Raw genomic sequence first — 27965 nt, 5'->3', positions numbered from 1 at the left:
AATAAAAAATATACTGCCACTGTGGTACTTGAAACTAAAAAAGAAACCCTTTCCATAGCCTAGTTATTACTCTTGGGTAAATCAAGACAATCACAGATAACACATTTTTCCCAAATCTTTGGCTGTATTGCAATGGTTGTTTCAATTTGTAGTCTCCAGCTAAACATTTCCTATCCATGGGTTAACAATATATTTTACCAACGTGTTGTCTTTTAACAGTATTTATCCAACATAACAAAATAAACTGCAATTTGTTATACTTTTTTTACAAAACATTTTATAAATATTTTTACAAAATGTATACAAAGCAATTTCAAGTGAGACATACTATACAAATGAAAGTATTTAAGCAAATAAAATCCATACCACACTGACAACAAGTGACACATCCTCTTTCAGTAAAGTCAGTCTGTAAGGCCTCCCAAATCTAACAGTTCATTTATGCTGACATTGTTGAATCAGTATTTTTTTTCATAGTTGCCAACTAAAATTTTCTTTTAACCTTAGACAACATGGAAAGACATCCAGGAAGTAAAGAGACCAATCCTACAAAGCAGTTATGCACAAATAAATGGTCTTCACTGGATTCAGGACCATGTGCTGCGTAACAAATTCACACCTTTTTTTTTTACAACAAAAATATTTTTACTGCATTACCAATTAAAATATTGAGAGCTCTAAAACCAAGTTCAATAAATAAAATACATTAGCTACCATAGGTTAATTTAGCTGAACTTTGTTCAGTGGGTACCCAGCATAAATGTTGGAATCAATATAGGTGGAATTTAATCCACATTATGATGGAAGTGCATTTCAGATGTCTCAGCTAAACCTTTATCTAAAAGTAAACTCTCACGAAATATTCAAAATGTGTAAGCTTTGTTTTGGTATTTAGGTTCAGAATATTCTGTACAGCTGATAGAAACTTTATTTTGTGAGATAAAACCAAAAGAAGACAAATTTACAAATATGTGTCAAATTTATCATTCTTCCCATCAGATTCTAGTTCAATTGATTTCTGTGACTGGTGCAACATGCACCCTGCTTTCTTAGACATCTCATTATGGTTACAGTTCAATGAATTTATTCTTTGCAGCCTCTTGATGGAAAGGAAACTGCTGCACTATCATTGATAGGAAAGCAAGTACAGGACATATGCCTACAAAAATGAACCAGAATGGCAATGCTGTGCTGTCTTCGTGGAATGTGGGCTTTCACAAATATGTAATTTTAAAACTGGCATTTCAAAAAAGTGGTAATAAAAACAAAAAAAATTAAGCCCCCCCCCCGTTTTTCTTACAGTGAACAGAACATTAAGTTGCATTACTATTTTGCTGAATTTATCTTTTATTATTCTATAGTTATTCTGTTTCAACACAAGGTTGGTGGTAGTGTTTTGTGTTTACTTAAACAGCAGAATATGGCTCTAACGCTACAATAAAATCGGAGCGAAGAAAGCAAAATTCCGCCCTGGCAATCCAACTGACAACCACAGTTTGTTACTCTTGCTGTGTCACACAGATCCATGGAGCTCCACACAAGCATGGAAGAGAAAGCTCCCCAAAAGCAGCACTGGGAATGCTTACATTCCAAACCTCTGTATGCACACAGTTATCACTGGATCCAGGCTGCTGCACCTCAGGGCTCTAAGGCTATGGCGATATCCATAAGGAAGTTTTTGAATATGGTTGTAAGGGGAGGCTGCAGAGAGATTGCTTTACAAAAAAACACACCTCTTGGGGTTTTGTTTTTAGCAGGCATACATGCCACATCCCTCTTACTAATGGCACAAAACAATGTACCTAGCAGCACTGGTGATGGTGGTAGAATAATTTCTCAAACACACAGGAAGAATGGGGAAATGCCATGAGTTTAAAGAATAAATAATTATATTGTCATGATGACAACTAGCCAAATGCAAACATGCAAGGGGTTCCTTTGGCTCTAGATTATGTATTAAATGCCTTTAGAGATAGGCTTAGATTCACGGTCTCTCCCGTTGGTTGATGCGGAAGAGGTGACATTTCCTGATTATCCCTTCCCCTGCAGCCCTATGAAAATCCACTCCGGATGCGGGTTAGGAAACCCTTTGGAACAATTTGGGAAATGGTACTGAGCACTGTCGGAGGAAGGAAGAATCTGCAAAAGTTGCAGCCTCCTCCGCCATCAGGGTCCTCCACCGGACGAAAAGCCTTCCGTGAACAGAAGGCAAAGTCCAAATTTGTGGACGGCAAATTCTAAATTCAACCTATAATTTTTTAATGGGATAGAAAATTAACTTTGGTTTGTACATATTTTGGTAACTATAACTGCTGCTACAGATGACATTCTTGAACAGCAAGAAGCAGAAATAAGCAAATAGCAAACACTGGCCTTTAAATTGTTCAGATTAAGGCTATTATCTCCTTAAAGTATAAACTACTACAATGATTTCCAAATAAAAGTGCTTTTGACACTTGGTCTAGAAAAAAATTATACCACATCAGATTAAGTTTGACTATATCCAATTAGAAAATGCAAAAGCTCTTCTTGATGAAACTAGTGTGTCGTGTGTGTGTCTGTGTTTATATATATACATTTGTGTGTGTGTCTATACAGAATTTTATGGCTATATTATAGCCTCTTTGTATAAAATTTTCCATCTACTAGCTTCTTAGACTAGCATGTATCATTTTACGCAGTGCTGAAAGTGACAAAAACTGTACAGTGTAATTCAATACAGCAAATTCCTATGTAAGATATTTGTTTCTGCTCATTGAGCATAGAAAAGCACTTAAAAGTATAAAGCCCTGTAAACACTGATGCCATTTTCTCTCCTTCCTATTCCTCTCTCTCTGTGTGCCAAACCTCAAGAGATAGGCATTTTTTCAGCCCCAAATATGAAATCTCAAAATCAAGTGATAGTGGGCGGAGGCAATGGATCTTTTCCTATTAAATGCAACATTCTTAACATTTTATTTAAGAAACCTGTTACTGTACTAGACTGTGATTGTCAGTATTATTACCTTGTTAACTTAGGGCCTAGTGAACTGCAGTTTCATTAAACTGCAATGTTAAAACGATCAGCAAAGCTGTATCATAATGTGTAGGCCCTACCAGACAGCTTTCTCTCAAGGGTTTATTACTGGACACCTCACTGTAACCACAATGAGTATTGCTTTCAAACACAAAACAGAATCTACTTTAGAAAGGGTAACCTTTGACATTTGTCCGGCTGTTCTTGTGGTGTCATTCACATTTACTTCTAAGAGAAATATGTCCATGGTACTGTAACTATTAACACTCTAAGATACTATTTACAGCAGCTTCTAAAAGAGAGTCTGTTTCTACAACACCTTCGCTGTGGTCTGGAATAAATTTCTCCAGGCAGTTTTCTTGTGAAGAAATAAGCGAAAAGTTTGGATATTCTAATTCTAGGGAGCCACTGCCGGTTGCTTCGCTCTGTGGCTGCCTCCCAGTCTTTTTCAGTTCCAATATGTTTTTGAATGTAGTCTCTAAACTCTTATTGAGCAGCAAATCCTTTTGGGGTTCCCCAGAACCTTTCAAATTGTCTGGATGCAAATCCTCATTCTTTGGAGAACTCCGAGGAGTTTTGTCTTGGAGGGAATGATTATAGGTTGTCTCTGAGTGAGAATCAACTGTGTTCCGACATGTTTTATTATGCGTACCATGATCTACACTTGATAAGATTTTTGATGAATGATCTTCAGAACTTAAAGAGTTTTCATTTGACTTTCCTAGATTTTTGCCAGCGACTTTTTGTTCTGAATCAGCCATATGTTGGCTTTCAGGAGAGGAGCTTGTTTTCTCAAATTTTAAAGCTTTTGCAAGGCTTTCTGATTTTTTAATAGAACTGTTTCCTTGTTGTGAACTCATAATATTGTTAGGCACTACTTGAAGTTTGTTGTGATTTAAAGACTCTGCTGTGCTTGAACTTGATCTGTCTTTGATTTGGGTATTAGCAGTCTGGTTTTGAGACGTTGAAGATTTGTTAGATTGATGATCACTTTCAGCCGACTGTGTTTCATCAGCGATCTTGTCAATTTGTGTGGATGGACAACAAAAGTCTGCTAGAAAACCATCTGAAATTTGAAAGCAAGTTTTTTAGTAAAGAATTGTGACATATCATGGACAGAAAAACAAGGAATGGAGTACCTTTCAATCTTTTCGGAATTAGGACCCACACACTTTCAGAAACTTCTGAATTTTGATACCATATAGCTGTATGGTATTGCTGTTGGGACCCAGCAGTGGTCCCAGGCCCATTAGCTGAAGACTATTGAATAGAATAACTAAAGCATGTGTACTAAAATATGGTTTTAGTGGGTTTCAGTTCCTGAGCTAAGGGGAATTCAGGTTAGTGTTAACCATGGTTAAGGTCTAGGCCACTGTTTCCCTTAACTACAATTAAGACCAGAAAAGGGGAATTTGCTCCAGAGAGAGGAAGCATGCACTGACTACTGATATGTCACATGGGGTTACAGGTAACCAGGATGTGCACCAACCCACTGTTGATTAGCTCTGTTTTCAACTTTACTTATTTCTGTTTGCAAACTGGCAAAAAAGTATGTCGAGTCAACTTAAAGTGTAACAGACTGGAGTTCCATCTCTCTAGACCAGGCATCCCCAAACTTTGGCCCTCCAGATGTTTTGTACTACAATTCCCATCATCCCTGACCACTGTTCCTTATAGCTAGGGATCATGGGAGTTGTAGGCCAAAACATCTGGAGGGCCGCAGTTTGGGGATGCCTGCTCTAGACAGAATTGCTCATGTGAATGCAAATGAATTAAAATATACTGTATATTCCTGCGTATAAGACTCCTTTTTAACCCAGGAAAATCTTCTCAAAAGTCGAGGGTCGTCTTATACGCTGGGTCATATTTCTTATACAGCAAGTATATCCCAAACTATATTTTAACTGGAAAAGTTGGGGGTCGTCTTATACGCCCAGTCGTCTTATATGCCGGAATATACGGTACATGTTCACTTTATACATGTAATACTGTTTTGTATATTAACTGTTAACAGTGCAGTCCTATCCATATCTACTTAGAGAAGCAAGTCCTATTGAGTTTAATTGGGCTTACTGCCAGATAGGTTGGTATAACATTGCAGCTTTAATCATGCAGAATGTATTTAAAGTTCTTAAAGCAATAAATAAATAAATAAATAAATAAAATTTAGGTTTGACAAGGATGTCAAAATGATTGGGTTTCCCCTCCCCAGATCCAAACAAAGCTGTATTTTTCCTGCAGCACCCAAGTTTCTACAGATGTTGCATCTCTATGTCTGACTCACAAATATAAAACCTTCCTGCATTCTAATTTTACTTATGGCAAAAAAACCACTGTTATAAATATTAAAATCATTTCTCTGTATGGTACAGTGCTAGTCTATACATGTCTACTCAGAAGTAAGACCTAATGAGTTCAATAGAACTTATGCCCAGGTTTATTTGTATAGGACTGCAGCCGAAGATGCTTTCATTTAAAATGGTTACGTTACCTACCAGGATCTACTATTGCAAGGCGTTTATCCCGGGAAAGAGTTTGCCTTTCTTCCTGGTTAAACATCCTGTCAATCATGACCATTTCTGCAGAAGGATTTATTCTCTGGAAAAGAAACAAACAAAATAATTTCTATAATTAACAACTTTAGCTTAACTTTAGCTTTTACTTGCAAGCAACAGCATGAAGTTTCCTTAACAATACTATAAAACAGAATGCTAAGTTCAACAGGGAAACTGAGGTTGCAAGTTCATTATGGGGGTTATTTTTAAAGAAAAACTGGTGTTTTGTATATTATGAATACACACATTTGTTTTGGAAAATTGATTTGTTAGGAAAAGTCAGTTAACATAGGAAAAAAACTATTTTTATAATATTATTGTTCCACATCAAAGTGTTTGTGCAGCACAGCTCTATGTATTTTGAATTGGAAGTGAGTCTATTCTGAATTCAATGGGGCTTTACTCCAAAGTGCACACAGGATTGCAGCCCTAACTTTGCAGGTAATAACTTTGCTTAAATAGGCCAGATCTGAAAGAGTGTGCATATTTTGTAAAACAGGTGAATGCAAAAGCCATGAGGTGGTGGTGGTGTTTTTAAGAGGCCTCTATAAAAAATGAAGACTGTGGGCTGGTACACAAGTAATACTAAATTAGGGATTACCAACCCAGCACCCATGGGCACCATGGTGCCCCATAAAGGCTTTCACTGCTGCCTCTGGAAAGGTCCCCCAGACTCATAACTTTCATTTTAAAAAAGAAGAACTTCTCTACCCCTCCTAGAATTGAAGTTATGGGGCATATGTGCAGGTACTTTCTAAGCAATTTCTGTGAAATGCAAGTGAGTGTAGTGTGGCCAAATTGTGTATTTTTCCTGGTACTGATTCATGTTCCCTGTTGTGATGAGATAGCAGCAGCAGCATCCGTATATGTAATTCGTACAAGCAACTCTCTGTTTACATGGGCACTGTATGCGTCAGTAACAGTGACTCCCCCAAAGACATCGGTGATCAAGCAGCACTAAAAGGCATCAAGTAGTCCTTTAAGTACCCTAGATCCAAGTTGTTACAGTCATTGTAAATTAATACCAGAATCTTGAACTTGGCTCAGTAGTGTATGAGCTCACAATACAACTTTTAAGGCAATAGTTTGTCCCTACCAACTGTCTAGCTGCAGCATTTTGCAGAAGCTAATGCTTCTGGAGCAGACCCACTTGCCACCTCACATAGAATGTATTGCAATAATAGAATATTGAGTTTACCGATGCATGAATCATTGTGGCCAGGCTATTATCAACAAATAGTTGAAAGGACTAAATTATTGTGCAAATATGCCTGCTCAGACCTTTCTGTTCTTGTACATTTATCCCTGATAGGCTAGGAGAGTTCTTCTGAGCAAGCATACCTTGTGAAGCGAGACCGACCCCAACCCCCACTCACATTTTTTGAAATTCATTAAGAGTTCTGGGGAGGGGGGAACATGGTAGAAGTCAAAAAGGTCTCACCCAGTGAACTTGTCAACACGTGATAATAACATGATAACATGATCTGTTTAGTGAAATCTATTGTTAGTGCTAAACATTCCTAAGTACCACATGCTGAGAGATACAGGCCATGGAGTTACTGTAGATGAAAGCTGCACATTGCTGTGTTACAATAAATTAGCCCATGTGGGATAAGATGCACAAATGCATAATATACATACATGCACACATATAATTTTTTTATTAGTCTTACCATAGCATCTTCCAAGAGCAGACATCTGTATTTATTTAACATAGCCTGTGTTCTTTTCAAGAGCTGTGTGGCTACAGATTCAAATTCATTATCCACTGGAAACGTGAAGAAAATACATTTAGAATAGTAGTTCTTAACAACTAAAATAGTCATTTAAAGCATTTTTTTTGCCTAGTACAATATATAACATTTAGCTGGTATAAAACCCCAGAAACATAGCATTTTCATAACCATTTGGAGAGCAAAAAAGTACCTTTTCTCAAATCCTCTTCTGTTGGCAGCGATCCCTGGCACACATGATATGAGAGGAGTCTCTGGACTGCATCATTTAAAGATCTGAACTGAGTTTTATCAGGAGTCACAGCATGTGCCTGGTCCTTCTGTAGCTGCTGTAGAATACTAATGGGAAGATTGCTATTGTCAGTTGTTTACAATAGCACCACATGTGTGTAACAACTTGACAAAATTTGAGGGAGGGAAAGAGAGGAAGAAATGTCTAAAGTAAAAGGATGCATAAAAGGAAACAACTTACAAGGCTCCTTTTGTTAGTTGTTTAGCAGCAGGCCTCTTTTGTCCAATTGTATGGCCATCGACCTAGATTCAAAATGCGCATCAAATCACTGGCTAACTTTCTTTTATAAAAATCAATTATACAGTTGTGCATACCATCCAACAGAAATAAAAATGGCCTCAAAATCTCTTTAAGATAATAAAATTATGGGGAGGGTTTTTTTTTAAAAAAAGGCATTTTCTATAGACTGCATTACCAATATGACCAGATTTTTGGATTTTCAAAAAGGCATTTTTTAATCTTTTGAGATACTAAGACAATAAATCAACAGCATGCTATATACTCCTGAACACAGTGGTACCTCTGGTTAAGAACTTAATTCGTTCCGGAGGCATCACTTTAGCTAATGGGGCCTCCTGCTGCCGCCACGCCACCAGAGCACGATTTCTGTTCTCATCCTGAAGCAAAGTTCTTAACCCAAGGTTTTATTTCTGGGTTAGCGGAGTCTGTAACCTGAAGCGTTTGTAACCCGAGGTACCACTGTAAATGCATCTGACAGATACAAAAGCAATAATCCAATGCACACTTTCATGAATAAGCCCCATTAAACTCAGAAGCATTTATCTCCAAGTACCGTAAATAAGAACAGGATTGGACTGCATATCTTGCAGCCTGATCCAAAGACAGCACATGACTAGAGCTTACAGTGCCAACAGATATGCTAACACAGCCTTCTCCAACCTTGTGCCCTCCAGCTTATTTGGACTCCAGCTACCATCAAGCTTAGCCAGCACATATTCATTTAATATTTAAAAGTGATGGGATGTTTAATATATACTATCATGAATTTCCTCTCACAAATGACCAATGAAAAGGTTATTATATTCTATGTAGAAAATAGTACAAACAAGAAATGATTAGCCTTTTCAGTAACATTCAAGGGCGGAGGGTGGGAAAGGGGAAATTGCCTCCTACCTGTACATTTGTTTGGGCAGAAGATGATCCCACTGCTTTTTCCTGGTGTGTCAGTGCTGTGCCTATAGGCTGCTGTATGATTTTGCCCCCGGTATCTTGTCCTATAAGAATATATATTATGAAGATTCCTTAACAATCCCCGGCCTATACAATATTTTGAATCTTCTGTCTAGTTATGTCACTGAATGATTTAAAATTAATTTGCATGTAGGCATGCGTATTTAAATAGCAATGCTTTTACAAAACTACTACAGGCCCATACAAAACACAAATATTTATTAAAACTATCTCATGAGCCCGTGAGGTTTAAGCCAGCATCTAACCACTTACTCATGGAACTTCAGAATGCCAAAGCTGTATACAGGCATCAATGAAAAAGGCATGGGGAGCCCAGCTAATCCCTGTCTTCATAATGTAAATAGCACACATACTAGCAAATAAAGTACTGTCCAGTCCCCCCAACCTCCACCCCCACACTTCGGTCTCTTGTTTCAATCAGGCAACTTAATCAAATAATCATGTTCTTTTTTTTTTACTATATTGACATATATATTCTGTTTGAAATATCTTCTGCTGTTATTTGTAGAGACTTCTTTAAGCTGTGCTCCCAAGTACACATTTTCAAGAACAAGTTCCAATGAGTACGTGAGTTTTCTCTCTTTGGTTCCCAAAGAACTAATGTGCTCAATTACTCAGGCAACCTTAATGCAGCTTGTCTCAAATCTTAGGGTCACTTCAAGGTCAAAACAAAAGATAGCTTCCTTCATTTCCACTACAAGTCAGCTACACTTTTGTTGTAGCATCAGAAGGGAACGTGTGTTCCACAATAAATGTGTACTCCAATCACAGCTCCCAAGTTCATGTTTACTACTGTACTAACATACTACTAAATGCCTTAGGCCACAGGCACCGTCCCAGAAGTTCACCCACGTTCTAAGATGCCACAATGACAATACTAGAAGGCCATACATGCATTGCGAAATTAGTGCAGAGCTAACTTCAGGAAACTTCTCTTTGCAGCCAATAAAAACATCCTTTTAATATTACATTTTCAAGTATTTCCATAAATTGTTGGATTTTCAATGTTTTAAAGTATAATATAACTTTTTACCGGTGTCAGGGGGACTCCTTACAACGAGCCTCCCCCCGTCATCCTGACCAGCACTTCGCCCAGTGACACCACAAGCAGCGAGTCGGGAGGAGGGAATGGGGAATGGAGCGGTTTGGAGAGAGGGCTAAGTGAGGTGTCTGAGCCCTGGCAACGCTATGGAGAACAGAGAGTGCAGGAGGGACTCAGAGACGTGTCAGAGCCCTAGCACCGCTCTGGTAGAGGGTCAGCGGATGAGGGACTCAGCGAGACGTCGGAGCCCAGGCGCCGCCCCAGCCAGCAAGAGGGGAAACCTCTCCTTCCGGTGCCCAAATTGAGGTGCGCGCCCACATGTAGAGTGAAGGGGCGGCATTTTGGGGTGCCCAGGCTTTTATGCTGGCCAAAAAGCAGGAGGCAGCCATTGCCGGGTTCTGAATCGGATTAGGCAGTCATGTTTTCTGTTATCTCTGCACTGTAAATAGTATGCACAATAAAATCCTTAAAGACAGTGTGGACTGGAGCATCTTTACTCGAGAGTAGCTGCAACAACCCTGACAACCGGTCTGACTGGAAATTGTTGTATGCTGCCCTTTTAAGCTAAATGTTTTCTAGAGATTGATTTTAAAAGCTCTTTTTGCATTAATTGTAAGCTACTTTCATTGCACACAGGTTGTACATTGACATTAAAGGTATTATTATTATTATTATTACCGGTAACATCAACCTGAAAGTTCAAATTTTCAAGTAATATTCAAGATAAAACTTTGCTGTGGTTAAAAACACACTTCATAGCTAAGGAGGTGAATAAATGTATTTAAAAAACAAAAACTTTATCTGACTTCGCAATTTATTACCTAAAAGACTTGTTAGCTGAGGTGGTCTTAGATTATCCTGTGACTTTGATGTTGAAACTGAAGACACCAAATTCGTAACTTTTTTTTGAGTCTGAAAAAAGATACCACACATAAATACCATAAATACCATGCAGATTATTAAAGGTAAAAGATAAGGAAAAGCCAATATCCTATATACAAAAGAAAACATATAAACTCTATCTGCAGTTCCAGTTTTATTACCTTGCACTACAAATAAAATGAGCTCCAATATTTGAATTTGTTTATCTGAAAGGTTGGCACACAAAATCATTGCCCTTTTTTCAATGGTTGGTCATTGTGCAAAACAGGATGCTGGGGTAGATATAGCTTTTGGCCTGATCCAGAAGGGCTTGTATAATCTTAACAATCAATACAAACATCTGTGGCATCTTGTCCAGTTCAGATATAACATCTCTGGTTTATTAGACCAAGAAGCACTATGCCAAAAGGATCTACCTTCCTTCCACCTTTTGCTTGCACGCCAGAATTAAAGACTTTCCAAATTTGTTGAGCCTTGTTGGATTGTAACTGAAATTTGTTGAGCCATGGTTTTCCATTGCTGGACCAATACCTTCCATCATGAAATTCTAAATTGTTCCAGATCTTTAAAGATACAGAGAACAAGTAGTACAAATATATATTAAATGGAATCATTTCTCACTCACTTGAGAATGGTCCGACAACCTCAAAAGCTCTCCTTCCCATCTCTCATGCAGTCTCAACGTGCAAATTACAATAAATAATGTTCAGGAATCAGCTACAATGTGACTTCAATACTTTTAAATGAATATTTAAATCACTACTGAGAATTCTGAAAACCTCACTTTTAGCAACTAAACAAGTCTTATTGAAAGAACAGAAATAATGGGTTGTACTAAACATTGCACAAGTAGAAGGCAAGTTCAAACAATGGATCTTTCCCTTCCTGTTTTCCCCCTACACCAAAAGCTTCTCCAGGTGTCTTCCTGGAGAAAAAGGATGTAGCTCAGTAACAGATCACCTGTTCTGCATGCAGAAGGTCGCAGCTTTAATCCCTTGCATCTCCAGTTAGGACTGGGAATGTTGCCAGTCTGAAACCCTGGAGAGCCACTGCCTGTCAGTGTGCACAATACTGAGCTAGCTGGATTCAGCATAAAGCAGTTTCCTATGTGTGGGTTCTGTCACATGATGGTGCAGTCAGGGGGCAGGTCTTCTAATGTCAAGAATTTAACTCTACTAAAACAAGATTCCTCTGCCCAATTTCAGCAATCCTTCAGCCTCTTGCTGCTGCCCCGTATGACACAGCCCACGGCCTCCCCTTCAAAGATGCTTTTCAGAGGGTTCAGGAGGCTACAGGGGAAGCGAAAGAGCCATCTTCTCCATGCACTACAATGAATACAACCCAATAGTTCCAACCAAGAAGTATTGATCCGTTGACACAGATTCTAAAGGTTGTTGGGGTGTTATTTGTTTGCATAGTTTGCTGTAAAACAATAAAATTATTGTGTGTACATTTAGAAGCTGCAAAGGCTGGCTGCATTATTCCCAACCCAGCATTATAAAGAGATTTCAGTTTTTCTAAGAATTAAATTGCTAAAGATTTTGAACTTGCATCAATCCATACCTGGCCAAAGGAGAACTGGGGCTGGGTTGCAGATGTGTGACTAAAGGTATTGACTGATTTGGAAGAAACTGGAAGACGATGCGAGACAGTGACTGACAATTGCGTTCTGTTTTGCTGTGTAAGTTGATCTCCAGCAAAATTTCCTCCTGAAGCAACAGTCTGAGCTGATGAACCAATGTTGGGATGCACTGTAGCAGAAGAACTTACAACTGTAAACCGGTTGCTTGATGAGATACTCGAACCTGTTGACTGTCCAGGAGACATTGTGGTAAAGCCTGTTCTACCTTGGGAAATGTTTCCTTGGCTGGGGGATAAATGCAACACAGCAGACGATCCCTGTTGTAGTGGAACCTGGCCACTAACAATTTGAGAAGTCCCGTGGTTCACTATAACTTGGCTTCCAGGAGCTGCAAATGTCTGACCAGAAACTAGCTGTACAGCAGCATTCTGATTATTCAGCATCTGTCCTGAATATGACTGGTTAGTTCTAAGCATGTTCGTAGAATTCCTGTTTAGCATAACATGCTCAGTGGATACTTGGCCAGAAACAAGTTGGGAAGGCTGATTTTGAAGAAGTTGTCCATTTAAGGTCTGGACATGGTGAACCGAATTAGGATTTACTGACAGACTTGTGGGTATAAGAAACTGATTCTGAGGTGCATGAGACTGTCCCATAGGAGAGTGGATCACAATACTACCACTGGTATTACTTACGGCTTGAGAGGTAACTGCTTTTCTTGCATTCTGATGACTAACAATGTTAACAGACATATGTGGACCAACTACTGAATTCTGAGGGGAGTTTGATGAAGCAAAAGGAATCCCTTGTTGTACATGATGCTGCTGTATTCCCAAGCTATTCACATTGTAGGTAGTTTGCTGGCCCATCTGAATAGGCTTTGGCTGGATATTGATGGGAACCTTGTTAGAATTTGGAGCAAGACCTCTCTGTATAATGATGTTATGCACAGGCAAAGATGTCTGAAAATTTGTACTATTAAATGGAACAGTTACAGGTTGTGCTACTGGACTGGAATTTGAGTTGCCAAACAATGAGTTGCCATTAGGTGTTTGTCTATGAACCAAGAGTCCACCACTCATGTTTCCAGGTGCTTGCTGCCCACTACCCTTCAAAATAATATGAGACCCTTCAAGATTATTGATGGTCATCATAGAAGGTTGATTACTAAATGAACCAATTAATTGTATCTGTCCAGAACCACCAATTTGACTACTGTTTGACAAATGCTGGCTAGGAACACTGATCCCCACATGTTGCATAAAGCCATGTTGCACACCAACTGTATTGCTTGCAAAAGATGCTCCAACTGGTTGCTGTACCACTTGAGTAACTCCTATAGGTTGCAGCGTCTGACCTGAGTAACTAGAAACATTAGAAGCCTGAGTAAAAGATGCTGATGAGGAAGGATGAAGCTGGGCTTGTGCAAACTGTTGGTTGGGGCCTATGTTGGCATCCAGGTAAGCCTCTTCTGCCAAAGTCTGTTCAGTAATATTAGCTTCCTGCAAAGATTTCTGGAGGATATCAAAAGGCTGATCTTCACTAAGATCAGGTAATGAAGAAGATTCAAGTTCATCATCAAGAAACTGAAGGCTACTTGGCAACTGTAGTCCATCACTAGGCCCTTCTCCAAGCTGACTACTGACACCTTTGATTGATGACTTAGGATCAGAACTCTGAAAGAAAAATCATAATACACACCATCAGGGTTCAAATCCTCACTCAGCCATGAAGTTCAATGGGTGAGCCTGTCATTGTCTCTCAGCCTGTTTAGGGAGGCTTTTAATGTTTAATAGATTATTTTATTTCATTTTTCTGTTGTAAGCCGCCCAGAGTGGCTGGGGAAACCGAGCCAGATGGGCGGGGTATAAATAAATTATTATTATTATTATTATTATTATTATTATCATCATCATCATCATCATCATCATCATCAGCCTAAGCTACCTCACAAAAGTATTGTGAGGCTAAAATGGAAAGGGGGAGAACCATATGGTTCTTTGGAGGAAAGGTAGGGTGTAAATGTCATAAGACCAACAATAAAATACTATTTTAAAACAAATTATTAATAGTAGTACAGTGTTGCTCATTATAGGTTTCTCCCCCCCTCTCTCTTTCAGAACATCTCTCAAGAATACTACTACGTCAGGTATCATTAGATTAATGACCATGAGTGGCATGCTGCATTAATCCGAAATGAGACTGAGCAATAAGTTAGAACCAGGTGTAAAGGAGCCCTCTTGGCCCACATCCTCCCCACGGAGGCCCTATTAAAGGTTACTTAATGTAGGAGGGAAGCCCAGAGCTCAACAGACAAGCAGCACTAAAACCCAACTCAACAATTCTCCTTATCAATAATCCTACTGGCCAATGGGGAAGCAACAAGATACTAGCAATGCAAAAGGCAAAAAATGGTGGCAAAGTTTAGTGCACGAGTGCACAGGCTCAAAATTCTCCTCCTTCTTCACCCATATTCAATCCTTTGGTTTAAATAGCAGTTGTCTGCGTGTTATTTTTAGGCTTTTACTTCACCCAGGTAGGAGTATTATAAGACTGGAGAACTTAGGCACACACTATCATGCACTAAAATTACATTTTTTCATATAAACTTACACTGATATTGGCGAATATGGAATTTGAGTTGGCTGCAGAATATCCTGCATTAGTCAAGTCTTCACTGTTCTGTAATACAGAAAAAGCATTACAATAAGAGCAGCACAATTTGTAAAATTAGATGTATATTTAACATACCAGAATATATGATACTTACAGGTTTACTGCCTGCTCCATGGAGGAAATAATTCAGTGCCTGTGCATCTCTTTAAAAATACAAACAAGGAAAGTAAGGTGGATCAGTCTGAGAATCTTTCATTTGTTTAAAATATACTAAAATGGCACAAGCACACCATCTGAATACTGAGGCTGTGCTCCCCAACTATTTTAGAGCATGCATCTCAAAGCGACAACCCTGGCTTGTTTGCAACAAACCCTATCAATAGTGTAAATATACTGTATATTTATAAAGCAATATATTTAACTGTTACATTGTTTTTAAAATAGCTCTCGGCTATGGACTGAACCAAATAAGGCATACTCAGAGGTGAACCACTGAAATTAACGACTAACTTGTCCACTGACTTAGCTGGCTATAACTCTGTTTATTCTACTGTACATCATTGTGTGTCATTTTGTGAAGGACCAGCTCCAAATGTTGGGGCCTTTGGCAAGAGACCTACCTACAGTGGATGCACTTTCTGCTATCTACATACTTTGTCACTAACTCCCGAACCACTGTCACCATTGTTCATGCCATTTACTGCTGCCATTTCCCACTCCTCTCCTGCTGCTTACCACTGTTAAGTCCCTATCCCACCTGGGGGAAATGACCAAGGCTAAGAAGGCAGTAGTGATCAAGCTAGTGGGAAGAAAGGAGTGCCACTCTCTGGGACTTCTGTTAGCCGCACCAAAATTGACCTTTTAAGTAAAAAGGCTGGTGCTGGAGGTGCCAAATAGAGCATCAGAGAACTACATTCAATCCCGCTCGCTGCTTTCACAAACCCTCCTCCTATGAGAAAATTCAAGTTTGTCCAAGTGTCCCTTATTATATGTAATATTTGTCATTACTTCTTTTACTGTAAAATTTAAATATCTTGTGTGCCTTTGGGATCATTTTTATTGGATTATTTATTAATTTCATTAAATATATAAATACATTGCTTCTTAAAAACAACAACCTAGGTCAAAGTGGTTTACAAAGGTGCCTTATATACTTGTGAATAAATAACTGTAAATAAATGATAAGCATTTCTTTCATTTACAGTAGAACTCAAACATATCATAACATGCATCCAAAGCATATTTGGTTTTTTGAAAAAACTTACACCCCCCACCTTTTGTCAAAAAAAGAACTCAATAAAACTTCATTGAGAATTGCTCCACTGAGATTAATGGGATTTACTCCTAAGTAAGTGTGCACCTGATTTCAGCCCTAGAGTGCTATCCTAATAGGGACTGGGTTCTGCCAACCAGGCAGGGGGGATAGAGAGATGGTCTTACCCAGTGTTTAAATTCTGCACTTTTAAAACAAAATCTTCCCAATGGTTTCAAGAAGGTGAGTTATTTATGCCAGCTACATGTTAGCACAAATAGGAGGCCCAAACCTGGAGCCTCTTTGAGAATGAAGGTGCTTTGTATCCATCCCACCCCATTTTGTGGCCTAACATTTGCTACTGTAAGCAGCTGCACTACCAGTGGTAGAACTAAACATGCAGCACTTTCCATGGGCAAAGTGAGGGACTTCACGGAAGAGATGCCTGCCCCATACACAGAGTAGGACGCCTTCTCCACCAGCAGGGAGGAACCTTCATGTAATTCTAACCTTCTCCAGCCAACAGATCTGCGGATTAGGACGGTTATGCCCCTTTTCTAACAGACATAAATAGACTATTTGTGCAAATTTTCTTTTTACAAAGTGAACTTTATATTATTTCTCTGCATAATTTCTTTTTTAAAAAAATCTTACCCAATAAGATCAAAGAGACAGGATTCATCATCATCATCATCCATGACAACTAAGGAAAAATAATATTGTATCATAAAGATTTCCTATTTCTTTCCAGAACAAGACATTTAAAAATAGAGGATGCTTTTCAACATGTTTCTTCCTAACATGTATTGTTTACTTATAAAATGTTCCCATTGTTCACTAACCTGCAAATTATGTAGACTAGCAACAGCATATTTTTACAACATGGCACACGTTATTGCAAGCTGCTTTGAATATAGGAGTAAAATGGTACTTTGAGGCATCGTATATACTTGTGTTACATATCTGTGCTCATTTCTGCAAAGTACATATGAGGTTCCTGGAAAACAGAGGGAACATGATATGACTTTGATGATATGTGATTTGGAAAACCCAGTGGCATAACTGAAATAAGTGGGTTAAAAATTATGCCTACCAATATTGCTTCTATAAAAGTCTTCTAAATCAGCATTTCATACTCAGCACCGTTTTCCCTCTATTTACAGTAACTTTTGATCAGCCGAGTGTTCTAACCAGTGACAGCTGAGTATTATCCTTCCGCACTTGGATTTTCCCTCACTAAGGATTCAGTTACAGGTAGGTAGCCGTGTTGGTCTGAGTCGAAGCAAAATAAAAAAATTCCTTCAGTAGCACCTTAAAGACCAACTAAGTTTTTATTTTGGTATGAGCTTTCGTGTGCATGCACACTTCGTCAGATACACTGAAACAGAATCCACCAAACCCTTATGTATATTCAGAGGGTGGGGGTGATGGGAATGGGTGATGGGCTGATGGGAGTGGTAAACCTGTAGATGGCTGTTAACGACTGCTGATGACTGCAATTGGTCCTGGGGGGGGGGAGCAACGGCTGAGGCGCTAAAGAAAGCTTGATCATGCATAATGAGATAAGAATCCGATGTCTTTATTCATCTCAGGTGGCTCCATGGTTTTAAGCTTGGTAATGAGTTCCAATTCAGCAACTTCTCTTTCAGGAACAGACTGGAAAGAAGATCAAACCTATCCATTCTGAAGGAAATCAGCCCTGTGTGCTCACTGGAAGGACAGATCCTGAAGCTGAGGCTCCAATACTTTGGCCACCTCATGAGAAGACTCCCTGGAAAAGACCCTGATGTTGGGAAAGATGGAGGGCACAAGGAGAAGGGGACAATAGAGGACGAGATGGTTGGACAGTGTTCTCGAACCTACCAACCTGAGTCTGACCAAACTGCAGGAGGCAGTGGAAGACAGAAGTGCCTGGCGTGCTCTGGTCCACGGGGTCACAAAGAGTTGGACACGACTAAATGACTAAACAACAACAACACCCTCTATGTGGGGATCAAAAGCTGTAAAAAGTACAGAATGCTGCAGCTAAGCTGCTCACTGCTGCTCTCTACTGCATGCATATAACACCTATCCTAAAGGACCCCAGTTTTAAGGTTTTAAGGACACAGGTGGTGCTGTGGGTTAAGCCACAGAGCCTAGGGCTTGCCAATCAGAAGGTCGGCGGTTCGAATCCCCACAATGGGGTGAGCTACCGTTGCTTGGTGCCTGCTCCTGCCAACCTAGCAGTTCGAAAGCACATCAAAGTGCAAGTAGATAAATAAGTACCGCTCCGGCGGGAAGGTAAAATGGCATTTCCGTGCACTGCTTTGGTTCGCCAGAAGCGGCTTAGTCATGCTGGCCACATGACCCGGAAGCTGTACGTCAGCTCTCTCGGCTAGTAAAGCAAGATGAGTACCGCAACCCCAGTCGTCCGCGACTGGCCCTAAGAGTCAGGGGTCCCTTTACCTTTTTTTAACGTTTTACTATTTACTTACAACTTGAGAAATGGATATCTGAGAAAATACCTTTTCCCATGTGAACCCGCTTGTTCAGTGTCTTAGAGCAGCAACAGCTGTCAAGTAGGAGAAGGCTGTCAAGTTGAAGTCTGTTTCCCTCATTAGGGAAGTCTCCCCTAAGAGATCTGGTAGACACCTTCCATGATGTGTTTCCACAAGCAACTGGAAACATTATTTCTTGCCAAACCATTTATAGACCCCCTCAGTTATGTTTTGCTATTTATTCTAGATCAGCTGTATGACATGTATATTTCTTATGTAGTTGAAAACAATTTGTTTTAAAATGCTACACAGTGCTTTGATATATTTTGGGGGAAGCAGTATAGAAATCTGTTAAATATATAAATGATCTACAACTATATGCATACATTATCACAGAAAACTAGTAACCCACTCTAGACTGTAGCTTAGAAGGGAGAAGCGGGTAAAGCAAGGCTGGGATCAGACTGGGCCAAGGTTCCTGCCTACATTGCCATGTCCCTCAGCAATGGGTGACACAGTTCCTGCAATGGACAAAGGGAGGCAGCCAAAGTACAGTGTGGGTCTTTAACATACTGCAGCCCAGCACCCTGCAGATGTACTCCCAGACCAATTAATACTCAGGCATGGAGTTTTTGGCACTCCTTTTCATTTGCTCGGCTTTGGAATACTTTGTTTTTTATTGCATTTCCAGTCCAGTTCACAACTTCATATTGCATTATTTAGCCATATAGGGCAACACTGCCAGCTTTTCATGTGAAGATGAACGATTTGTACTATTTGTTTCAACCATTAATAGCTGAGAAGACAGTCCAAGGCAGGCATCCCCAAACCTGACATCCTGGGTAGTTGCTTAAATACCTGCCCTATCTATCCCTGATTGAGAAACTGACCCAGGCCTGGTCTGGCACAAGTACAAATGGCTAGTTAATTCGTACCAGTTTATGAAATTCCTATTTTTATTGCTTCTTGGGCCCCATGTCATTAAGATTTCTAAACAATAGTGTCCTGTACTTGGATTAGCACAGAATCAAGAATTTCACCAGGGAACACTTTTCTCATCATAGAGTTGCAGTAATGGCGACAGCTACACCTATGGGAGCTCACCCAAAGATCCATCTCTTAACAGTACAAAAGCCTTAGGAACAAAGGAAGGAAGTCACACAACTGGTCCTTCTAGCTTAGCATCACTAACCGGCAGCAGCTTTCTAGGATTTCAGGTAGGGGTATTTTTTCGCCCAACCTAGAGATGCCAGTGATTGAACCTGTGACTGTCTACATGCTGAACCGATGCTCTACAAACGATCTACAGCCATGAGATTTTGGTATAACTTACACACCCTTGACATCCTACAATTTCCACAGATCTCATCTGTAAATCTGGCACCTCATTTTCCTAGCAGCATTAATCTGCTTTTAATATGAAGAATACAGTATAAGCAGATGAAGCTTTTCCCACACTTTGCCTGCTTGCTTTTGTATGCCATATTGAGGATAGCCAGATAAAGAAGATACTAAGAGGACTGACATCTTGTTCAGGAACCGCTTCTATGCCTTTAAAAGCTGCATGACTGGTAGGAACTTAACTGTTGCAGTTTTTCCCCAAATGTAATTTTAGGGAAATCTGCACCTGCTGTATCTGAAGAAGTGTGCATGCACACGAAAGCTCATACCAAAATAAAAACTTAGTTGGTCTTTAAGGTGCTACTTGAAGGAATTTTTTTATTTTGTTTCGACTCAGACCAACACGGCTCCCTACCTGTAACTGCTGTTTTTTTGTTGCTGATGTTGTTTTCTCATCAAGCAACCTTTAAAAGTAAATAATCCTGTCAAGAAACAAAAAAACATGGAAACTCTATCTCTGTATGAAGTTTGCCCCAAGGAGGAAGGTCTATTCTCCCACCCTGCAGTCACCCTTTCTTGAACACCATGCCTCACATTCTTGTTTTGACTCTGATTTCCTCATTCCATATGGCTTCCAGTCAGAATCCTTTGCTGGACTCCAGCACTTGTTTTCACCGTGTGCAATCCTTTCAATATAAAATTGCATTGTCCATAGGCCTATGTGAGGGTTTTCTGCACATACGTAGCAAGAAGTGAAGTTCTCTTTCTGTGTGTCTCTTCCACACAGGCCATATAATGTATCTGTCTTATCTGTCTTCTGTCATATTTTCATATAATGGATACCATTTCACAAGGTTATTATTTTACCGGTATATAAAGTAAAATGATCAGTTTCAAATATAATATTTTTACAAAATTACACCAAAAGCCGTTCAAGAACATATTATACTTGGAACCTCCAGGTAGCTATAGGCAAATCAGTACCTACTACATAGTGGTATTGTGGGAAGGAAGAAGCATTACAAAACTTTGGGTCCTATCCATGACAATCTGGGTATACAGTGTCCGTGCAAATAGGTACATATGCAGTCAGCACATTATGGGGAATGAAAGTCTGTGGTCCCCCCGACAGAGCTCTGAATTCACATTCCTTGACCAAATGCAGGGTGCCTCCATACATTGACACTCTGTCCATGTAGGAAAGGATCACACCCTTTATATACTTAAAATGCTGTTTAAATCCTTTTGATTTGTTTTTGTTATTGTTGCTATTAATTATATTCCTTAGTCACTTTTCTCAGAGTGACCCAAAGCAGCTTATATTAAAACCAATTGAGAATATTCAATAAAATTCTAAAAATACAGATAAAAGTTATAGAGCCATACTGATAAAAGACAGGACTTAAAAGTTCCCATCCTGGCTAGATGCCACCCTTCGATTCAGGGCTAATAATCCTAGATAAAAAGGCACGTCTTTGCCTGAATCCTAAAAATAAAGATGGCACCAGGCAGGCCTTCCTTGGGAGAGCATTGTACAAGCCAGGGGCCACCACAGAAGAAGTCCCATTTTGTTGTCACCCTGCAAACTTCCTGTAGAAGAGGCACACAAAGGGCATCAAATGATGATTTCAAGGTCAGTTCATGTTTCCTACTTATCTGCATACCAGTGTAGACTGGCAACCGCCCGCTACACAGCACTTTCCTCTAGCACGCATCTGAAAAGTCACAGTAATGGAATTAATGAAAGCCTGTCCGGAACCACAAAGTTCAAGTTAAGAAAGGAATTATGTTTTCAATAATTCCAGTTAAATACCTAAAATGGGTGTGCAGGAAATCATGACATCACAGCAGTGTATACACAGCCTTGCAATTTGGCCTATTTAAAATCCTAGCAAATCTGATCTGCAAATTTGTTTAATTTGGGGGCAGTTAGCACATTGCTACAAGTCAGCTGCTATGTATAAACTATTCCTGGATGCAAATGTTTAGTTCAACAAAAATAGGTAATGTGTACTCTGTTAAAGCAAAGATCTGAATAAACCTGAAATTAGAATCTGTCTCAATCACTATGAATGGCTCTTTTCTTCTGCCTTGTTTCAATTCTAGAAAAATGGCAGAAAAATATGGAATTGACTTTATAGCCTAAGAGTGCTTATATGAATCACAGCATGATAAAGAGTATATGGTTGAAAGTGCAAGCAATACTTGTAATTACCGTACTTTTCCGTGTATACGACTATGTTTTTTTACTCTAAAATAATGTTCAAAATCAGGGCTCGTCTTATACACGGATAGTATCTCCCCCCCCCCATTTTCTTAAATCAGAATCCCCCCAAAATAGGGGGTGTCTTATACATGGGGGCGTCTTATAGATGGAAAAATAAAGTAATCAAGGACACACCTCCAAGATCAGCAAAATTTGGCCTGTATGTGTACCCTCACAAGTACAGTGGTGCCTCGCTAGACGAAATTAATTCGTTCCACGGGTCAATTTGTGTAACGAATTTTTCGTCTAGCGAGTCCCAGTTTCCCATAGGAATGCATTGAAACTTAATTAATGCGTTCCTATAGGCTCTGGGGGACTGGCGGCGGCATGCGACGGGGCTTCGGAGAAGGTCTCCGAAGCCCCGTCCAATGCCGGCTGTGTGCGAGGCAGCTGGGGGAGAGGCTCTCTTCTCCCAGCCACCGCCTTGCCTAACTTCCCCGACATGGAGCACAGCTTCGGAGACCTCCGAAGTTGCGCTCCATGTCGGCTGTACGCGGCGAGAGGCGGCGGCAGGGGAAGCTTCTCCTGCCTCCCGCCTGCCTTCTCCAGTGTGGGGTGCAGCTTCGGAAGCCTCCGAAACTGCACCCCATGCCGGCTTTGCGCTGCGAGAAGCGGCGGCGGGGGAAGCTTCTCCCGGCGCCGCCTCCCGCCTGCCTTCTCCGGCATGAGAAGGTCTCTGAAGGTCTCCGAAGCGCCGTCTCATGCCGCTGGTGCACGGCGAGGCGGCGGGGGAGAGAAGCGCTTCTCCCCCCACCGCCTCCCGCCTGTCTTCCCCGGTGGTGCGCGGCGGTACGGTGGCTTCAAGGGGAAGACAGGCAGGGGCAGCCACCGCACCGCTGCATTTCGGCTCCGCCTCCCCTGGCAAAGGAAGATTAGCTGTCAGCTTCCCGCGCTGACAGCTGATCTTCCTTTGCCGCCTTCTATGGCCGCGCTTCGTAAGACGAAGCGGCGGTCATAGAAAATTTTGTCGTCTTACGAATGCCTCGCGCAATGCAAAACTCTTTCGTCTCGCGAGTTTTTCATTGTGCGAGGCATTCGTAAAGCAAGGCACCACTGTAAGAGCTTAAGTACAAAGGCAAACCCTATCATGTTTTCTTCTTAACTTGGAAAATATTTGCTAGATTTTATTTTTCATTTTTTTGGCCAAAAAATCTGAGTGTCCCTCCAATTAATCTACCAGCTAGATTTCTATCCTCGTTTTCGCATATATTATATACCACAGAGCAATGTTTTCTAGAACATCTGCCCTGTTCCATGTATCTGAGGTACAACCTAGTTAGTATTTTAGGTTATCTCTATGCGCCTTAAATTTACATAGAACCCATTCCTGTCTCTGGGAGGGGCGGGGGGAATGAACACATTCAGCAGCCTGACATTTCAATTTGGGTGGGTGGAGAGGAATGGGTTTGAAACCTGACTTGTTTTGGATCCACTCAATCCTGTTCCCAGTGAACTTTCTGCTTTTTCTCTCTCATGAGAACGAGGTGAAGACAGCAATTTTATTTATTTCACTATGCTATAATGGAATTGTTTTAAATTAATTTTTGCCTACGTATGTATTGAAAGGAACACTATAATCCTATTAAGTAATTAATAGTATGTCATTCTAACTATGCCATTCCCCAAAGAGTATTATTTATCAGAAACTGTTCTATAAGCTACATCCTTGGTCCTGGAGTACTATACACTAGAAACATTAAGAAAATGACTTTGCTTATGTGATCAGGAACAGTTGCCTTAGTGTTAATGGTAGGGCTGCCATATGTCCGGATTTTCCCAGACATTACTGGAATTTCAAATGCAGAATTGACATTGGGGGGGGGTGTCCAAAAGGCTGCGCTTTGTTCTAGATCTTAGGCAAGTCAATTGAAAAAAATTGAAAAATCATGCTTTTTTGGCTCAACAACTTTGGGGGTCCGGATTTTCCCAGACATTACTGGAATTCCAAATGCAGAATTAACTTTTGGGGGGGGGGGGTGTCCAAAAGGCGGCGCTTTGTTCTAGATCTTAGGCAAGTCAATTGAAAAATCATGCTTTTTTGGCTCAACAACTTTGGGGGTTCATCTAAAAAGCTTTTGGGTTTTGTTAACAATTTTTGGGGTGTCCTGGTTTTTACTTTTTGAAATAGGGCAACCCCAGTGGCTGCAAGAGTTCAGTTTAGCTTAAACTGCAGAAAAGTCCATATAACAGTTCATGTGAGACCTTGATATTCCGCTATAAAGCAACGTTCTTCCATCTTTTTTTCCTGTATATTTTATCTACTCATTAGAAACTAAAATAAACAACATCCAGGCCATTTTTTAAAATAATGAGATAAAAATTACTGCAGTAAGCAGTGAAACATGAATTTGTATCTCATCAAGGGGAGTATATTTGGGGGAGGGGAGAGTGGGGAATCTCAAACCTAATCCCCCCCCTAAAAAAGGTTTTGATTAATTCCAAAATGCTTACAGAAACATATGCCTTATAACAGTCTGTCGCTGGCAAGAGATGACTGGCAAAAAATGATATTTAAACGCCCAGTGTTTAAATCATTCTCGCAGGAAAGCACAATGGTTTGATGTGTTGCCTTAAAGCCACATTACTGGGCTTTATAAACCAAACCATTCCTAAACTTTGGAAGCATTTTTAGTTAATTCAATCAACACAGACTATTGCTTTCCACATACTTACTTTCCGTTATTACTTTAGCAACTTTCCCTTATTACTTTAGCAACACGGATGCCTGTGCCCAAGAAGGCGTATTTTGCTAACTTACTCCATTTTTTAGCACACTGCCTCCTTGGTACAGTGCAAAAATGCCCACCTACAGTGACGATTGAAATCTAGGAGGCCAATTCAGAGACCGCTGCTCCTCCATTTTTAAATTTTATAAATCGCTTATTTTCCAGCAGCCCCTTTGTTGTTTGGCAGACATAACATGGGATTAAGTGATTTACATATCCACTATACTATAGTGTAGGTAGGAGAACCTGGCAAAAGGGAGCAGCAGCGTTTTAACAGCTACCCATTACACTGAATGGGTAAACTGTGTGCTTAGGACTGGATAATTTAAAATAGAGTAGCCATTTTAAAAAAAAGTATACACTCTCTCACACATTCCACATAAATTTTGAGGTGGGGTGTTAGGAAATCGATTACTCTAGGAAATAATAATAAAAATAAAAAGTATATTTCCTAAGTGCGCGGGGGAATGAGTTATTATTTTGCTCGTGAGGGAGCATTTTTGAATCTGTTCTGAGGTAAGGAAACCAGACCGCGGGAAGCAACGAAGGGCAACGCCCCGGCCCGGGAAGAAATGTCAGGAGTCTATCAAAATGGCGGCTTGAAGGGGACGAGAGAGCGAGAGAGAACGGAGAGAAACTGCGCCACAAATCCTGGCCGGCAGCCAGGCAGCGCCATCTTCTCTCCTCCTGGTCCCTCCGAAGCGGGGCACAAACCAGACCGAACCCCGCCATGTAAACGCAGATACGGAGAGAGAAAAAACAGCCTCCTCGACCGAGCTTTGGAAAGGCACGATCAGTGCTTAAGATATTCAAAAAAATAAAAAAATAAAAAACATCCTCACCCCGGGAAAAGTAAAGGCCTCATTGTCCTTCCTTCTCCCAGCAATAGCTGAATTATTTATTTTTACGAATGCTAAACCTGTTTCCGCTCTCAGAACAAGATATATGTAACAATCTGTTTTAACGAAGCCCCAAACCTCGGGAAACCCGTTTCGGTTTTAAAGGGAGGGAGGGAAGAAAGAAAATCGGCGACCCACCTCAAAAATGATCCAACATTTCAGAGAATTTTCAAGCCAGTCTTTTACCTAAGGCTTTCTCTTTCCCCTTCCCCCCCCATTATACTGTAACCATAACTGAAAATCAATTAACCACAAAAAGTACTTTGTTGAAAGACTAATCCGGCAGCAGTTAACAAATTCACGTTCATCGAAAGACAAAAACGAAGGCGTTATTACAGATGTAGAATATTTATTATTCTTGCCATTTAAAAAAAAAAAACGTACATTACAGACGACTATTAAGGTTTCTTTTTTTCTTCCCCTCCCCACCCTCTTTAATCCTACCGACTTAGAATCACATACACCGAAACAATCACCATTTTCATTCCTTTAAACGCGATACCGGAGGAGACAAGAAAAAGAAAAACACCGAGTAACAAAAGGAGGTGGAAACCATATAAACGAAACAAATTGGGAATCCCCGTAAAAAGAAAACACCAAAAAAAACCACAACTCATGCTAAAAATAATATAGCGGAAAATTATGACAAGATGATAAGAGGTGGTCGATGAGAGCAAATCCAACGAGGAACGCAAAAGAAAAAGAGAAATCCTTGACAGCCTGACGCCCAGGAGAGAGAGGAGACGGAGCGTCTCCATTTTCCCGAGGAGGAGGAAAGGGAAAAAGTGCTTCACAGACCAGAGAGCTTTAGAGAAAAGCAAAGAAACGAGGGGGGAAGAAAAGAGGGAGGAGATTTGAAAAGATTATTTTTCTTTCTCCCTCTCTCACACACACACTCGATCCCCCTCTTCCTCACATACACACACACCCCACACACTCAGAGAGAGAGAGAGAGACAGACACACACAGAGACACACACACACCCCACTCTTCCTCTCCCTCTTGATGGCCACCAAGGGGGCGGCCAGGAAAAAACACACAAAACCCACCCCAAACACAACAACAACTAATTTAAAACCGGCTCAATCAATGAGTCATTAAAACGAGGTTTGTTTGTTTTCCTCCTTCTTCTTTCGCCTTCCCATCTCTCCCTCCTCTCCTAAATTTGCATGGCATCAGCGAGAGAGAGAAGGGGGGGAAGAGAGAGAGAAAAACCCACCCCAGTCCTCTCTCTCTCTCTCTCTCTCTCTCCCAGCCCCCCCCCCCCGTGTCTCTCTCTCTCTCTCTCTCAGTTATCAGCCTAGACCTGAAACCTTATCTGTCCTCTCCCTCTTCCTCTCTCTCTCTCTCTCTCCCTCCTTGCCTGTCTCTCCCCCTTTTAAGAAACAACATTTTTTTGGAAGTGCCCTCAGTAGCCGCCGCCGCCGCGGCCTCTCGCTGCAAAAAAGAAATAAATATTTCATTTCCCTGCGAATTAGCAGCCTGCCCACCCGCGCCAAATCGCCTTCTCCTCCTTCATCTTCCTCCCCGCGTCCCCCCTCTCGCTCCCCCCTCTCTCTTTCTAGATATATATTTATATACATAGCCCCGGAGCCAATAGCTCTCTGGGCTGAAACCTAATATCCTGGTTTTGGCAACTCCTGGTTGTTAATTTGCTCCTCTTTTTTTCTTTTCTGTCTGGTCTGGAGATAGATTTCTCTCTCTCTCTTTCTCTTCATCTTCCCCCCCCCTCCACCACCACCACCACCCCCGCTCTCGCTCTCTCTCTCTCTCTTTTCCCTCCCCGAAGGAAGGGAGGAAGGAGGTTGTGTGTTTTTTTTTCTTCCTTGAAATTTTTATCACAAAATTATAATACACTCAAAGGGAAACTCACCGTCATGAAAAAGCAGTGCCTTGTCAACGGGGTTTCTTCGCCATCACATCAGGGGCTGGCAGTGTAAGAGAGAGAGAGAGAGAGAGAAAGGGAGGGGAGAGAGAGAGAGAGAGAGAGAGAGAGAAAGGAAGAGAGAGAGAGAGAGAGTACAACAAGCACACAGTGCGGGAGTACCCAGCCAGCCACAAGGAGAGGCGATCG

The 27965-nt window shown here is 40.7% G+C and overlaps 1 protein-coding gene across 4 annotated transcripts; it reads right to left on the bottom strand.

Moving 5' to 3' along the window:
• Nucleotides 1–104: 104 nt before the first annotated feature.
• Nucleotides 105–27873, bottom strand: BICRAL (BICRA like chromatin remodeling complex associated protein). Of its 4 annotated transcripts, none has more exons than XM_035111233.2 (12): nucleotides 27765–27873; nucleotides 16837–16885; nucleotides 15085–15133; nucleotides 14928–14996; nucleotides 12296–13990; nucleotides 10672–10762; nucleotides 8731–8831; nucleotides 7777–7838; nucleotides 7498–7643; nucleotides 7245–7339; nucleotides 5512–5614; nucleotides 105–4082 (listed from the first exon to the last, which is right to left on the bottom strand). In XM_035111233.2, the coding sequence occupies exons 2-12, from the start codon at nucleotides 16878–16880 to the stop codon at nucleotides 3277–3279; spliced, it is 3261 nt and encodes a 1086-aa protein (XP_034967124.1). In that variant the 5' UTR covers nucleotides 16881–16885; nucleotides 27765–27873; the 3' UTR covers nucleotides 105–3276. The 4 variants fall into 4 exon arrangements, with proteins under 4 accessions (XP_034967124.1, XP_060129022.1, XP_034967126.1 ...); XM_060273039.1 differs by lacking the exon at nucleotides 27765–27873 and adding an exon at nucleotides 21665–27146; XM_035111235.2 differs by lacking the exon at nucleotides 27765–27873 and adding an exon at nucleotides 26030–27146.
• Between the last annotated feature and the right edge of the window lie 92 nt (nucleotides 27874–27965).

This window comes from Zootoca vivipara, chromosome 3, assembly GCF_963506605.1.
Source record: "Zootoca vivipara chromosome 3, rZooViv1.1, whole genome shotgun sequence".
NCBI lineage: Eukaryota > Metazoa > Chordata > Lepidosauria > Squamata > Lacertidae > Zootoca > Zootoca vivipara.
This window is presented reverse-complemented; position numbering and strand designations above follow the sequence as displayed.